This window comes from Balaenoptera acutorostrata, chromosome 15 (genome assembly GCF_949987535.1).
Source record: "Balaenoptera acutorostrata chromosome 15, mBalAcu1.1, whole genome shotgun sequence".
In the NCBI taxonomy this organism is placed as follows: Eukaryota; Metazoa; Chordata; class Mammalia; order Artiodactyla; family Balaenopteridae; genus Balaenoptera; species Balaenoptera acutorostrata.
In genome coordinates, this window is record NC_080078.1 from 71,025,567 (window position 1) to 71,040,086 (window position 14,520).

General features: G+C 61.8%; 1 protein-coding gene across 2 annotated transcripts in view; it reads left to right on the top strand.

Annotated features, from left to right (window-relative positions):
- PLCG1 (phospholipase C gamma 1) overlaps positions 1-14,128 on the top strand; it is a 35,350-nt gene extending 21,222 nt beyond the window's left edge. Inside the window, exons 6-33 of one of the 2 annotated variants that reach the window (XM_057530206.1) lie at positions 1,306-1,390; positions 1,485-1,568; positions 1,792-1,826; positions 2,050-2,122; positions 2,222-2,323; positions 2,511-2,629; positions 2,708-2,793; positions 2,868-2,988; positions 3,695-3,863; positions 3,977-4,099; positions 4,191-4,292; positions 4,373-4,560; positions 4,788-4,988; positions 5,066-5,185; positions 5,275-5,455; positions 6,232-6,309; positions 7,135-7,238; positions 7,417-7,513; positions 7,769-7,838; positions 8,287-8,444; positions 9,761-9,857; positions 9,950-10,174; positions 10,249-10,397; positions 11,245-11,359; positions 11,477-11,638; positions 11,745-11,833; positions 11,929-12,116; positions 12,287-14,128. In XM_057530206.1, coding sequence (XP_057386189.1) covers positions 1,306-1,390; positions 1,485-1,568; positions 1,792-1,826; positions 2,050-2,122; positions 2,222-2,323; positions 2,511-2,629; positions 2,708-2,793; positions 2,868-2,988; positions 3,695-3,863; positions 3,977-4,099; positions 4,191-4,292; positions 4,373-4,560; positions 4,788-4,988; positions 5,066-5,185; positions 5,275-5,455; positions 6,232-6,309; positions 7,135-7,238; positions 7,417-7,513; positions 7,769-7,838; positions 8,287-8,444; positions 9,761-9,857; positions 9,950-10,174; positions 10,249-10,397; positions 11,245-11,359; positions 11,477-11,638; positions 11,745-11,833; positions 11,929-12,116; positions 12,287-12,329 — 3,364 coding nt within the window. In that variant the 3' untranslated portion in view covers positions 12,330-14,128. The remainder of the gene's footprint in view (positions 1-1,305; positions 1,391-1,484; positions 1,569-1,791; positions 1,827-2,049; positions 2,123-2,221; positions 2,324-2,510; positions 2,630-2,707; positions 2,794-2,867; positions 2,989-3,694; positions 3,864-3,976; positions 4,100-4,190; positions 4,293-4,372; positions 4,561-4,787; positions 4,989-5,065; positions 5,186-5,274; positions 5,456-6,231; positions 6,310-7,134; positions 7,239-7,416; positions 7,514-7,768; positions 7,839-8,286; positions 8,445-9,760; positions 9,858-9,949; positions 10,175-10,248; positions 10,398-11,244; positions 11,360-11,476; positions 11,639-11,744; positions 11,834-11,928; positions 12,117-12,286) is intronic. The other variant, XM_057530207.1, reaches the window with a different exon arrangement.
- Positions 14,129-14,520: the final 392 nt, after the last annotated feature.

Sequence of the window (14,520 nt, forward strand, 5' to 3'; positions counted from 1 at the left end):
GGGGGTAACCTTGGCAAGAAGAGAGAAGGAGGCTGGTGGCTGATCCCAGGCCCATGCTGCTCAACACTGGGGACTGGGGAGGTGAGGAGAGGAGCCAGCCAAGGGAAGTGGCTGCTCGAGAGTTAAGAGGAAAACCGGAGGGTGTAGAGCCCCGGAAGCCCAGGGAAGAGCGGGGTGGTCAGCTGTGCCAGGCCTTGTCACGTGTGGGGATGACTGAGAGGTGCTCCTTGGACTTGACAGCACAGAGGTCGTTGGTGACCTTGAGGCAGGCAGTGGACAGTGGGGATGGGATTCAGGAAATAAAAGGAGCCTGGGTCTCTCCTTTAAGGCACTGCTGTGAAGAGGAACAGAGAAGGGGCAGTGGCTGGAGAGGAAGCAGGGCAGACAGGTGTTTTGGGGGGAGTGGTAACAATCTGCGTGTAATGCTGATGGCAAGGAGTCCACAGAAGGAAAGCTTGATGACGCAGCAAGTTTCCTAACCTGCCCAGTGAGGACCCTGACGGCCCCACCCTGGGTGACTGAGACCAGGCAAGCGCTTGCTGAACAGCACTGGCTGATAGACAGCAGGACCGCCCAGGGCAGGGCTGGACCCCTCTGGAAGTTTTGGTGCTGCCTGCCAGGCCCTTGGGCAAGAGAAGGAGGGGTGCCCACATTCCCCTCCCTGCCACCACCTCCCAGGAAAGAAGGCCTCCCTCTCCCAATCGTTTTCATCCTGTTGCCAGGCACAGCATCGTCCTCTGTGCCATTCTTGGGCAGGGGTGCTTCCCTATCAGACCTCGGGAGTGTGCCCCATTGCCAGCAGTGGTATTGGGCTGAGAAGGATCTTCCCCCTCCTCCCCTCGGAGGCCCCGACTCCCAGGGGCAGTGGGCGGGAGTCCTGTGAGCTGCCTGCCTCTCTCGGGGAGTTTGAGAGTGAGGTGGAAGGAGCCTGGAGGCCCCACAGTAGTGGCTGCTTCTCTCTGTCCCTGGGAGAGCTGAGGGCCCAGACGTGTGGGCTGAGCGGTACTGGTGGGAGGGCGGCCCAAAGATGGGCTCCCTTTTCCCCGTCCTGACCCACTTTACTGAGCCTGGTGACCCCTCCTTGCCAGAATCCTAGACTTTCCTTTGCTCAGCTGAGGAGACCGAGGCCCAGAGAAAGGACGGGACCTCCCTTGGTTACCCCATGGTTCTGAGCCAGCCTCACCGTCAGGACTGCAAGTCCCAGAGTAGTGTTGTTTACCTGTTCAGCCCCAGGTGGGCTCAGCCCACAGGTCAGAAGTCGTGAGAGGTGGGGTGAGGCCACTGGCGATGTCCTTGTTTCCTCAGTATATCAGCCAAGGACCTGAAGAACATGCTGTCCCAGGTCAACTACCGGGTCCCCAACATGCGCTTCCTCCGAGAGCGGCTGACGGTAAGGGCCGGTGGGCCGTCTGCAGGCAGGTGGGGAGGCCGACTGCCCCAAGCCCTGCGGGAGGCCTGACGGGAAGTCCCGCTCTGCCTCGCAGGACCTGGAGCAGCGCACCAGCGACATCACCTACGGGCAGTTTGCTCAGCTGTACCGCAGCCTCATGTACAGCGCCCAGAAGACGGTGCATGAGCCACCTGCCCCCACCGCCCCTGCCCTGCTCTCCCACCCCAGCCCCGCTTGCCTCAGCCCTGCTGCCCTGCTTGGGGGCGATTAGGTGCCATTTCTCCAGCTCTTCTCCTCGTGAGGCCTGCCCCTTTCTGTTGCCCCAGACTTTCTTCCTGAGAGCCCCTTCCCCACGTGGCCTCCCAGGGGCTCTCGTGCTGACCTGGTTCTGTCTCCTGCAGATGGACCTCCCCTTCCTGGAAGCCAGTGCCCTGAGGTTTGGTTTGAAGTGGGGAGGTGGGGTTCTCCCCGGGCCCCTTCGTCCCTCCCCTGTTTGATTCCCAATGCAGGTGGGAGGCAGCGGGAGCAGGGGAGCCCTGCTGGCCCATTCCGGGCGGCTGTGCTGGCCGGGAGCTGGGCCCTGCCTTCCCAGGGGCCCCTCATTGTCTGTGGCCCACGCTAGCCAGCCGGCCGCCAGGCATTTCCCTTCTCTCCCGCAGGGCGGGGGAGCGGCCGGAGCTCTGCCGGGTGTCCCTTCCTGAGTTCCAGCAGTTCCTTCTCGAGTACCAGGGGGTAGGACTGGGCTGGGGTTGGGCCAGGGTGCCGGCTGAGAGGGGCTGGGCTCACCACGGGATGGAGGCCCCTCACATGCCCCACCCTCCCACCCATCAGGAGCTGTGGGCTGTCGACCGGCTCCAGGTGCAGGAGTTCATGCTCAGCTTCCTCCGAGACCCCTTGCGAGAGATCGAGGAGCCTTACTTCTTCCTGGATGAGGTGAGCCCTGCCCCTCAGCCTCCATCAGGGAATCAGGGAGCAGACGGGCCCGCTGGAGCCCGGCCGGGTCCCTCCCGCAGTCCGTCGTGCCCCCGACCTGGATTGAGCACTCTCTCCCATGTCACCCTGTGCCGTGGCCCAGGGCAGGGGCTCATCTTCTCTTCTCTTCGCATTTGCTCCTGGGCAGTTTGTCACCTTCCTGTTCTCCAAGGAGAACAGCATATGGAACTCGCAGCTGGACGCCGTGTGCCCGGACACCATGAACAACCCCCTGTCCCACTACTGGATCTCTTCCTCGCACAACACGTGAGTGGCTCCCTTGGCCCATGCCCGACCCCGGGAGGTGGGTCTCGCCTGACCACCCCGCCCTGCTTCCCTGTCCAGGTACCTGACCGGGGACCAGTTTTCCAGCGAGTCCTCCCTGGAAGCCTACGCCCGCTGCCTGCGGATGGGCTGCCGCTGCATCGAGTGTGCGTGGGGGCTAGGCGGGGGGAGGGGGGCGGGGGAGGCCTGCCCGCTTGACTCTGGTCACCTTGCTCCCCAGTGGACTGCTGGGACGGTCCAGACGGGATGCCAGTCATTTACCACGGACACACCCTGACCACCAAGATCAAGTTCTCAGACGTCCTGCACACCATCAAGGAGCATGCCTTTGTGGCCTCAGAGTGAGTGGCGTGGCTCGGCTCCAGCTCTCTCCTGGGTCCCCTTGAAAGCGCTGCCCTCCTCCCTGCCTTCCGCCTCCTGCCACCTGCTGGAGCCCGCCCTTCCCGAGCCATTCACTTCCTGCACGCTTGGCCCACCTGCTCTCTCCGTGGGTCCTTCTCCTCAGCCTGTGGAGCACAGTCAAGCTCTTCTCATCCTCAAAAATTAATTCCTTAACCTGGGCTCGCAAGGCCATTGTCCTGCCAGCTCCTTTCCCGTCACAACCCAGAGAATTGTCTGTGCTCCTTGTGTCTCACTCTGCAGTTCTATTGTTCCCCGCAACACGTGGTCACTAGTCTCTCCCACCTCACTGAGGGGGTCATCGGGGTCCCCCAGTAGCTAAATTTGGAGGCTGCTTGTCACCTCTCCTGACCTTGGGTGTAGGATGTCTCTCCTTGCTGCTGGGGCAGCCGCCATGATGAGATCAACTCTGGGGACACCTGTCTGCAACAGTCCCAGCCCTTGGTTTCTGCTGCACCCGAAAGTGCCTCTCTAGACCCCTCTGCTACCCCCCACAGTGGCCAGGGCCTGCCTCTTCTCTGCGGTGGCTCCCCTCTAGAAAGGACCTTGGGCCCTAGGCTCCTAACACCTCACTCTGTGAGCAGCGTCTGAGCCGTGAGCCCTTGGAATTGCAGGATCTGTGTTATGCGCTGGTCCCCCACCCTGCAGGTACCCGGTCATCTTGTCCATCGAGGACCACTGCAGCATCGCCCAGCAGAGGAACATGGCTCAGTACTTCAAGAAAGTGCTCGGGGACACGCTTCTCACCAAGCCCGTGGACATTGCTGCTGATGGGCTCCCCTCACCCAGCCAGCTCAAGAGGAAGATCCTCATCAAGGTAGGGCTTTGGGAGCCCCACTCCTCCACTCTAGCTGTGGGTCCAGGCCTGGGTGAGGAGGTCGGGCTCCGGGCCTGGGCCTGGGAAGACACGTCGTGGCCTGTCCCCCACAGCACAAGAAGCTGGCTGAGGGCAGTGCCTATGAAGAGGTGCCTACGTCCGTGATGTACTCTGAGAACGACATCAGCAACTCCATCAAGAACGGCATCCTCTACCTGGAGGACCCCGTGAATCATGTGAGGGCTGGGCCTGGCTGGGTCTGGCTGGGCCTGGGGGGCAGGGTGGTGAGGGGGCTCCGTTCACAGGCCTCGCTCCCGGCTTTTCCAGGAGTGGTATCCCCACTACTTCGTTCTGACCAGTAGCAAGATCTACTACTCCGAGGAGACCAGCAGTGACCAGGGCAACGAGGACGAGGAGGAGCCCAAGGAGGTGAGGGGCTGGCCCAGGGCCGGGGGCCGGGCTGGGGTCAGAGTCACCGAGTGTCTCTGCCGTCGCCCTCTGCCTTGCAGGCCAGTGGCAGCACAGAGCTGCACTCCAATGAGAAGTGGTTTCACGGGAAGCTCGGGGCGGGACGGGACGGGCGGCACATCGCTGAGCGCCTGCTCACGGAGTACTGCATCGAGACCGGGGCCCCCGACGGCTCCTTCCTCGTGCGCGAGAGCGAGACCTTCGTGGGCGACTACACCCTCTCCTTCTGGTAACCCTCCCAGCGCGTGCACACGTGGATCCGACGCTGGCAGGGGTGGCCAGGTCCCACAGTGCGTCACGCGCACACGCACTTGTAGTTAGTGTGGAACCCCTAGAGGTCCGCCCCCACCTGAGCCGTCCTCAGGGCGTCTCCTGCCTGAGGCCTGGTGCCTCGCCGCGGGTGGAGCGTGGCGTGTGTCCTGGCCTGCTGCTCACTGCCTCCCCATGTCCCCTCAGGCGGAACGGCAAAGTCCAGCACTGCCGGATCCACTCCCGGCAGGACGCAGGGACCCCCAAGTTCTTCCTGACAGACAACCTCGTCTTCGACTCACTCTATGACCTCATCACACACTACCAGCAGGTGCCCCTGCGCTGCAACGAATTTGAGATGCGCCTCTCAGAACCCGTCCCGCAGACCAACGCCCACGAGAGCAAAGAGTGAGGAGGGGACGGGGACAGGGACGGGGCGGGAACCCCGGGGGTGGTGGCCGGGGCTGACTCGGGCCCGTCCACAGGTGGTACCACGCGAGCCTGACCAGAGCGCAGGCCGAGCACATGCTGATGCGTGTCCCCCGGGACGGGGCCTTCCTGGTGCGGAAACGGAATGAGCCCAACTCATATGCCATCTCCTTCCGGTGAGGGGGTGCCCTTGGGGGGCTGGGGCGGTGCGGGCACGCCTGGTCCGGGCTGCCCTGACCCTGTGTGGCTATTCGGTCCTTGTCAGGGCTGAGGGCAAGATCAAGCACTGCCGTGTCCAGCAGGAGGGCCAGACCGTGATGCTGGGCAACTCAGAGTTTGACAGCCTCGTGGACCTCGTCAGTTACTACGAGAAGCACCCCCTGTACCGCAAGATGAAGCTACGCTATCCCATCAACGAGGAGGCGCTGGAGAAGATCGGCACAGCGGTGAGAGCCTGGGAGGCAGGGCGGGGCAGGCTGCACCTGACGGTCCCAGGGTGCTGTGGATGTGGGGAGCAGAGAGGCCCGGGGGGCTGCGGTGCTGCTGGGAGGGACAGCTAGCCCAGCTGGGAGCCAGGAAGGCATCCTGGAGGGAGTGGCTTCTGAGTGGCGTCTACAAGGACAGGCACGAGCTGGCTGGGTGAAGAGGTGGGGGCAGGCGTCCAAGCAGAGAGATCCCCGTGGGCCAGGATGTGGGATGCGGAGGTCCTAGAGCTCACACAGGGAGAGGGTCTGCCCAGGGCTGGCGCAGACCAGACTCTGTCCCCAGGGCAGGGGCGCGTAGGCTACAGAGGCACGGTTGTGGAGGGAGACCAGTGAGGGAGGAAGGCAGGGCTGTGGGGCGGGAGCCACAAGGGCTCTGGGCCAGGGGTGTGGCCCTGGGGAAGAGGAAGGGGTCCAGCGCAGAAGGTCCACTTGAGACTCTTGTCCTTGGACCTGGGTGGCCTAGGCGAGGGCTGCCGCCTGCTGGGGCTGGGGTGTGAGAGAAGCATGCTGGGGGCCTGGGGCAGACGCAGGGGGGCTTCAGGAACCGAGACTTTGGAGCCGTGGGCGCGAGGGCAGAGAGAGGAGGGGTGAGGCCAGGCCCCTGAGGTTGGGGGACCCTGGCGGACCAGGTGCGTGAAGGCGGCAGACTTGGCCCGGTGAGGAGAGGAGGGGACACGGAAGCCAGCAGCCACTTTCCCCTCTGGGCGTTAACAAAGCCCCTTCTGTCCTGTTTCCAGGAGCCCGACTACGGGGCCCTGTATGAAGGCCGCAACCCCGGCTTCTACGTGGAGGCGAACCCCATGCCGACTTTCAAGGTGCAGCCTCGGGCTCTGGGCGCAGGCAGCTGGGGAGCGTCTCTAGCTGCCTGGGGCTTGCATTCTCTGCTCAGGGCCCTTCGGGGAGAAGTGGTGTTTGTGGTTTTCCGAGGCCCGAGAGGGGGTGAGAGGTGTGCGGTTGGTGTACGACCGTGTATCTCCCAGGGCCGACCCCTCCCCAGCCCCGTCCCTGGGGGTCAGCACCGACCCTTCCAGACTGCTCCCCGGTGACCCCCGTTTTCTCCCTGGGGGCAGTGGGGTGGGGGTGGGGCATGCTGGCCAGAAGACGGTGTTCTTTGCCCCTCCCTCCCTCCCTCCCTCACCTTGTGGAGCTCTGTCAGGGCTTTTTTCTAAGGGGTAAGGAGCTGTGCCCTTTTCCTCACCCCCTTTCCTCAGCAGCCAGGGAGCCTGGGAGAAGATTCCTTCTCCTACTTTGCAGATGAGGAATGATGGGGTCCCAGGCACACCGCAAGGTTTCCAGTCCCAGAGGAGGCACTCAGCACCCGCAGACACTCCCTTCCTAGCCTCCTGGCCTGGCTCCTGGGGCCCTGGGCAGGAGCTTGCAAGGTTCTCCCTGGACCCTGAGGAGCTTCCCTGGCAGAGGCCCTGCTCTCCCGTCCCATCTGACCTGGAGCCTCCCACAGGCCCGGGCTGAGGACGGTAGTGAGGCTGGGTCACTGGCGGTGGTGCCTGAGCCCCAGCTGGGCAGCCCCAGCGCACGTGCGTGCACACGTGTGTGCACATGTGCGTGCACACGTGAGGCCGCAGGTCAGGAGAGGAGTGGGAGGGCCTGTCTGCTTTGACCGGTGCTTCTCTTCCCCGCAGTGCGCCGTCAAAGCTCTCTTCGACTACAAGGCCCAGAGAGAGGACGAGCTGACTTTCACCAAGAGCGCCATTATCCAGAACGTGGAGAAGCAGGAAGGAGGCTGGTGAGCCGGCTGAGAGCCCGTGGTGCAGGGCCAGGCATCCTGGGCACAGGGGGCGTGGACAGTGAGAGGGGCTTGGGCGGCACGGGCCCGCACGGGCCCCGAGGTGCACCTGCAGGGCTGCTCTCCTCTGGGGGGTTTGGGGTGGCTGCTAGGTGTCAGCATGCTGTGGCTTCCCCAGGTGGCGTGGTGACTATGGTGGGAAGAAGCAGCTGTGGTTCCCGTCAAACTACGTGGAGGAGATGGTCAGCCCTGCGGCCCTGGAGCCTGAGAGGGAGGTGAGACCAGAGCCCCGTTGGTGGGACGGGGCTCCCGTCCCCAGACTCCCTTCCTGTGCACACGCCACCACGGGCAGGGTCAGCGTGCCTGCACGCGCACAGCCCCTCACGTGCGGTCCCGTCTGCCCCGCCGTGGCCGCGGTCTCTGATGAACGTGGGCCACGCTCGTGCGTTCACACGCCCGCGTGTCAGATGCATTTCCCGTGTGTGGGCACAGTGGGCTTGCTGACCATCCGTGGGCTTTGCCTCCCGCAGCACTTGGACGAGAACAGCCCCCTGGGGGACTTGCTGCGGGGGGTCTTGGATGTGCCGGCTTGTCAGATAGGTGAGCCCCCAGCCCTTTCTCTGCCCCTTAGGGTCCGCAGTCCCTGGTGGCCCTCTTCAGGCCCCAAGGGAGAAAGCCGATGGCCAGACCCCTAGGGCTGCCCTCACCCTGAGCTCTCCCCATTCCTGGATGCCCTCTTGACACCCAGGCTCCCTTCTTCACCCCTGGCCTTGACCCCTGCGTGCTCGCCCCACGCAGGCGCTGTGGACGGTGCCGCTGGCGAGCTGACGCCCACAGTCCTGATGGGCTGGTCCGTGGGTGTGACGGAGGCTTGGGGACAGGGTGGGGAGGGGCACGCGGCCTGGGGGTGGCGGCGACTCATTGCTGGGCTACAGCGTCCTCAGCTGTGAGGCAGGCCTGGCAGAGCAGTGCCGCCTCCTCACGGGGTGCGGGGTGGGGACTCAGGCACGTCTGTCCCCAGCTCTGCGCTCCTCTCCCTCCCTCCCAGCCATCCGTCCTGAGGGCAAGAACAATCGGCTCTTCGTCTTCTCCATCAGCATGGCATCGGTGGCACACTGGTCCCTAGATGTGGCTGCCGACTCACAGGAGGAGCTGCAGGACTGGGTGAAGAAGATCAGGGAGGTGGCCCAGACAGCCGATGCCAGGGTGAGAGCCTGCCGGTGGCCCTCAGAGCAGTGGGGCAGCCCCCGCCCCCACCGCTAGGCAGGGATCGGAGGAAACACACGTGGTCAGCGGTATGGCATGTTGAGGGTGTGTTGAGTTTGAGGTACCTGTGGGATGTCCAAGTGGCCCTGCTCAGTGGGCCTTTGGATACCAAGGGCAGAGGTGAGAGGACAGGTCGTGGGCTGGAAGCAGGAGTGGGTGCCCAGGGGCTTAGGGATGAGGTGGTATAGGTTGGGAACCGGGCGTGACCTTCGAGGATGTAGGTTTCAAGAAAGAGAGGCGGGGGGGTCTGATGTGTGGAGGGCGGCAGAGCAGACAGGCAGGGTCAGAACCTGAAAGTGCCCATTGGAGTTGGTAGCAGCCGTGTCAGGTCGTGGCTGGGTGGGATGGCAGTGGGCATCACAGAGCGTGGAAGGCAAGGGCACAGCCTCTGCGGGGCAGGATGGTGGAAGAACGCGGAGCCTAAGCTGGGTCGGAAGGACCAGCCTCTGGAGGAGGGAGGCTCTTCCACTGAACCTGGGACAGAGGAGGAAGTGCTCGCCAGGGTGTGGGAGCTCCTGCTCGATGCCACCCTGGTCATTTGGGGTGGGGTGGAAGGCCCGCAGTACACACCTGTGGCTGCTTTGGAGAAAGGACTCCCACGAGCCAAGCCGAGAGGGCTGGGTGCTGAGGATTTTGTCAGAGCAGGGCCCAGAAGGACAAGGCAGGAAGGACCAGGTGGTTGAAGGGATGGATCCTGAGGTCTGGGCTGAGAGGGGAAGGAAGAGTCTGAGAATAGGAGCCCCTTCTGGAAGGAAGTGGGCCTCCAGGGGTCAGAGGACAGGACGGGGGCACTTGTGAATGGGCTTCCGTAGCTGAAGTCTGGCCACAGCGAGTAGTAGGTGGTTGTGTTGAGTGAGGGGAACTAAGGGGTGAGGCTTCTGGGCCAGGGCGGGTGGAAGGACGACGGTCCTTAGGACACAGAATATAAGCCCGAGTCCCCAGCGAGGACACAAGGAAACGGGGAGGCAGCCTATGTGCCTGATGGAGGCTTGGGTACTGAATGGTCACAGCATCACTGCGGGTGCATCCAGCTCAGGGCCCTGGGGTGTCACTGGGGCCCGGGTGGTGGTGAGGATTCCACCCTCCTAAGTCTTGGAGGGGCAGGGAGGAGAGAGGACGTTTCTGGGGTGAGACTGGGGACAGACAGTAGGGTCTGGAAGGTGTGGGTGGGCATGCCCCAGGTGGCTGGGGGCTTCCCTCTCCTGGTGGTGGGGAGGGAGGGGTCCCACCTGGGCTCAGGGCCTGTGTGTCACCAGCTCACTGAGGGGAAGATGATGGAGCGGAGGAAGAAGATCGCCCTGGAGCTCTCCGAGCTTGTCGTCTACTGCCGGCCTGTTCCCTTCGACGAAGAGAGTAAGGGTCTGGCCCAGGGGCAGTGCGGGGGTCTGGCCCCCAGCAGCGCCCGGGTGGGTGGGCTCTGTGAGCGCTCTCCCTGTTTGGCCCAGAGATCGGCACAGAACGCGCCTGCTACCGGGACATGTCGTCCTTCCCGGAAACCAAGGCTGAGAAGTACGTGAACAAGGCCAAAGGCAAGAAGTTCCTCCAGTACAACCGGCTGCAGCTCTCCCGCATCTACCCCAAGGGCCAGCGGCTGGACTCCTCCAATTACGACCCCTTGCCCATGTGGATCTGTGGCAGTCAGCTGGTGGCCCTCAACTTCCAGACCCCAGGTGAGGAGGTGGCCCGTGGGGCGGGGTCCTGCCGGGCGGCTGGGCTGGAGTCCACTGTAACCCGGCTCTTCCAGACAAGCCTATGCAGATGAACCAGGCCCTCTTCCTGGCCGGCGGGCACTGTGGCTACGTGCTGCAGCCGAGCATCATGCGCGACGAGGCCTTCGACCCCTTTGACAAGAGCAGCCTCCGCGGGCTGGAGCCGTGTGCCATCTGCATCGAGGTGGGAAGGGGACGCTCTGCTGGGCTCATTCCAGCATCAAGGCCGGGGTGCTGGTTAACGCCATGGGGCGGGGGGCACTGGACTGTCCTGGAGCTCGAGGAAGATGTAACTGTCTTCTGAGGTGGGCGTGTAGCTACCAGCCTCCCCCATGGGGCTGGGCTCTGACCAGCACAGGCTGGAGGCAGCTGGCTAAATGTGGACAGTTATTGGCACTAAGGAGTCAGGCTATCCAGTAAGGCCAAGCCATGGAGAGCCACCGCCTGGCAGGAGTGAGCAGAAGACAGGCAGGAAGCTAGTGCCAGTGGTGAGCTAGCGGCCCACCGGCGGGAATTGGCTAGACGGTACTTACTTCCTGGAACGGGGCTTGAGTGAGACGGAGGCCCCCTGCCGCCCCTCGAGGCCCCGGGGCTCGCTCTGCAGTCGCGCCCTTGAGGCCCCCGGTGAGCAGCAGTGATATGGGCAGCTTGGTGCTGTGGGGTTCAGGTGTGGGGCCTGTGCAGTCTTGGAGGAGGAGTGAGGACAGCATGGGGGGAGCCAGGTTTCTCCTGGAGAGGAGCTCTCTATTTTTTTGTTCTAGGGGGAAGTAATTTTAAAATTTTCATGTTAAAATAGACTTGGATTTCGTGTGGAGTTGATTGCAAAAACTCACGTGAAAATTTTGGTTAAGGCTAGGACTTCTTCAAATGAACTTTTGCTGCGGCAGCTGCTCTTAGAGCCCTGATGACTTGAGGGACTTGGTGGGCAGTGTCCTTGGGGCCCAGCAGAGGGCGCGCTGCCTCCGCTGGGTAGTGGGGACTTGGCATGAGTTGGAAGGACCATCCTGGGCCCATCTTCGCCTGCGTTACAGGTGCTGGGGGCCCGGCATCTGCCGAAGAATGGCCGAGGCATCGTGTGTCCTTTCGTGGAGATTGAGGTGGCCGGTGCTGAGTATGACAGCACCAAGCAGAAGACGGAGTTTGTGGGTGAGTCTCCTCTCCCCGCTCACCGTCCTCATCCTCCAGGGCACTGAAGGCCTCTCCGCACCTGTGATCCGTCCTCTCCTGGCAGTGGCCTGAGGCCTTTTGCCCTTGCTTTCGCAGTGGACAATGGACTGAACCCCATGTGGCCAGCCAAGCCCTTCCACTTCCAGATCAGTAACCCCGAATTCGCCTTCCTGCGCTTTGTGGTGTATGAGGAAGACATGTTTAGTGACCAGAACTTCCTAGCTCAGGCTACCTTCCCGGTGAAGGGTCTGAAGACAGGTGAGGACCCTTCCTAGAGACTGTGCCCCCCCCGAGATCTGGCTTGTGGGTGAGGGGGCTTTGCTCGCCTCCCCCTTGGGCTCAGGGCCAGGCTTTCTCCTCCTAGGATACAGAGCGGTGCCTCTGAAGAACAACTATAGTGAGGACCTGGAGTTGGCCTCCCTGCTCGTCAAGGTCGACGTTTTCCCTGCCAAGGTACCTGCGGCCAGGTGGGGCAGGGCAAGTGCCGGGCCCAGCCTCACCGGGGGCCTGGCAGCCACTGACCCCCTGTGCATCTGCCCCTGTTGAAGCAGGAGAACGGCGACCTCAGTCCCTTTGGGGGTGCGTCCCTGCGGGAGCGGGGCTGCGACACCTCGGGCCAGCTGTTTCACGGCCGGGCCCGGGAAGGCTCCTTCGAAGCTCGCTACCAGCAGCCATTTGAGGACTTCCGCATCTCCCAGGAGCATCTCGCCGACCATTTTGACAGTCGGGAACGAAGGTGAGGGGGTAGAGGCGAGGTGGCCAGTGTGCAGCCTGGAGGAGGGGGCCTGAGAGACGGGAAGGAGTGGCTGATCCGCCTTCGGTTTCTCTACCTCCTGTTGGCCTGTGGGCTGTTCCCCTGGGCTGCAAGGCCCGCTGCTGGTAAGGACACTCTCCCCTTCTGTCCAGGGCCCCGCGAAGGACTCGGGTCAATGGAGACAACCGCCTCTAGCTGTGCCCCAGCCTCGTTGAGAGCAGCGGGTGCTGTGCACCTCACGGAGGGCCGTGGACTGGGTTCCTAGAAAGCTGCCTGCGTGGCAGCCTTCCTGGCCTTGCCACCTGGAGCCTGGATTCCAGCAGTGGACGCTAGATGGAAAGCATGCTGTTAATGAAATGTATCACTCACTATTCGGGGCCTCCATGCCCCAGCTCTGGGTGAAGGCAAAAACTGTACTGTGTCTCGCATTTAAGCACACACATCTGGCCCTGCCTTCTGGAGATGGAGCCTTCCGTCTGTGGGACCAGGACCACGGCCGCAGCCTCTCAGAGAGAGAGGCTGCCTCAGCCGGCAGCACGGGAGGCTCTGAGGGGCCACTGACATTCCTGAGAGGAGGGAAGGAGGAGCAGCTTTGCTGGGCTAGGGCAACGAAGTTTACATAGTCCTGTAGCTTTAAAACCACAGCCGGGAAGGGAGGGAGGGTAGGTGTTCCCGCAGTTCGGCCCTGGAGCCAGGGCCGAGGAGCACAGAGCCTGCCTGGAGAGGAGGACACAGCACAAGGGCACGTTGCCCACGACCAGGAGCACCACCCAGCCTGACAGACGCGGGGCTGCGTGGGAACATAGCAGCACTGGGCAGCTGGGCTGCGGAGGGTTAACCCCGAGAGGGCCAGCGGAGGAGGCTGAGCCCTGGGGTGCCCCCTGGAGCGGGGACAGTGACGACGTGCCCAAGGCCACAGCAGCACCTCGGGGCCATGGGAGGACGAGGGCCCCGGGGCTGGACGTGCTGGGCTGTGGTGCCACCTGCCTGTGGCCTGGACGCAAGCCTGAAGCACCCGCTCACCAGGGTGGACCTGTTTGGGCGCTGGACGTGCTGGGTGGCGACTCCTCCCGCGTGGTCAGCGAGGACGTGCCCGCATTCACGCCACGTCCCCCGAGATCCACAGCAAGGCGACAGCTTGGTCAGGACGATCGGCGCCAGTGGGGCCAGAGTGGAAAAGCCGGTCACCAAGGCAGAGGTCAAGCTGGGCACTGTCCCCGTACGTTAGGAAACTCCTGCACACAAGTAACGTGTCCTCCCTCAGCAAGGCACCCTCCGCAGCCCCAGCAGGCTGGCTGCGAACCCCAAATCAGACTGAAGACCACTTTCCCTGTTGCATCGAAAGACCTTGGATCTGAATCTGCCGGATGACAGTGCAAGGGGATGCTGTCTGAGATGATCTCAAGTATTTGTGAAATCAATCAAATCCTGTTTGCTAATAGACGTACATGATGTTGGAGTATGGAATTTTAAAGTTTATTTTTTGCACACTCTATTTCTCACGATCTTCATTACTTCACATAGGATGTATGATTTTCTACGTCTTCCACTTTGACCTGAAAGCTGCTTGGTGAGGGGATTGAGGAAGCAGAATGAATGAACTTATCTGCACTGTGGCAGAACTGTTATTTTTACGGATTTTACAGCTCAACTAACAGTGTTACCTTTTCAAGATTTATATATACTCTTCAGAAGAACCACTGAGCCGTTAAAGCCTTGTTGTTATTCAATCCTAATAGTGATTCAGTTTTCTATAGCTTACTTTTAGGATAGACGGTAAATTATTTAACATCATATTAAACTTTCCATATCATGGACTGTAAACCGAAGGAAATTATACAATTTCTGAGAAAACGTATTGATTTATTTAAACTAATTCTGAAGTTGTATTTGAAAGTATGACCTCACAGTCAGCTGTCCATAGCAAACATGTCTATATATGGTTGCCAACGTTTGGTTTATAATTTAAATGTTAATAAAAATTTTAAATTTTATTGGAAAAGCTTTCCTTCTGAAAAGGACTTTAAAAAATAGAGTTATTTTCCTTCTCGATGGTATCGTAATGATGTTTTGCTCCTCCCGCTCCCCACCCTTGGAGGGAAGCATCTGAGAGCAGAGCAGTGGTGGGCTGCCTGCCCTGCTGGCAGGGGTTGATTGGGGATGTTAAGCACCGTCAGGAATGGGCGAGGCGGGGTGGGGGGAGTGGGGAGGAGAAGACGGAGCAAAGCCTGTTCTGGTGATGGAGGTTTCTTTAAAGGCAAGGAGAACACAGGATGCTTTCCCTCAGGAAGGAACGAGGGATTAAGGAGCTGCCGGCCTCACAGGGGACAGGCAGCTGGGTGCTAAAGGTCACTCACTGCTGCGCTCAATGGCAGTTTCTGTCCAG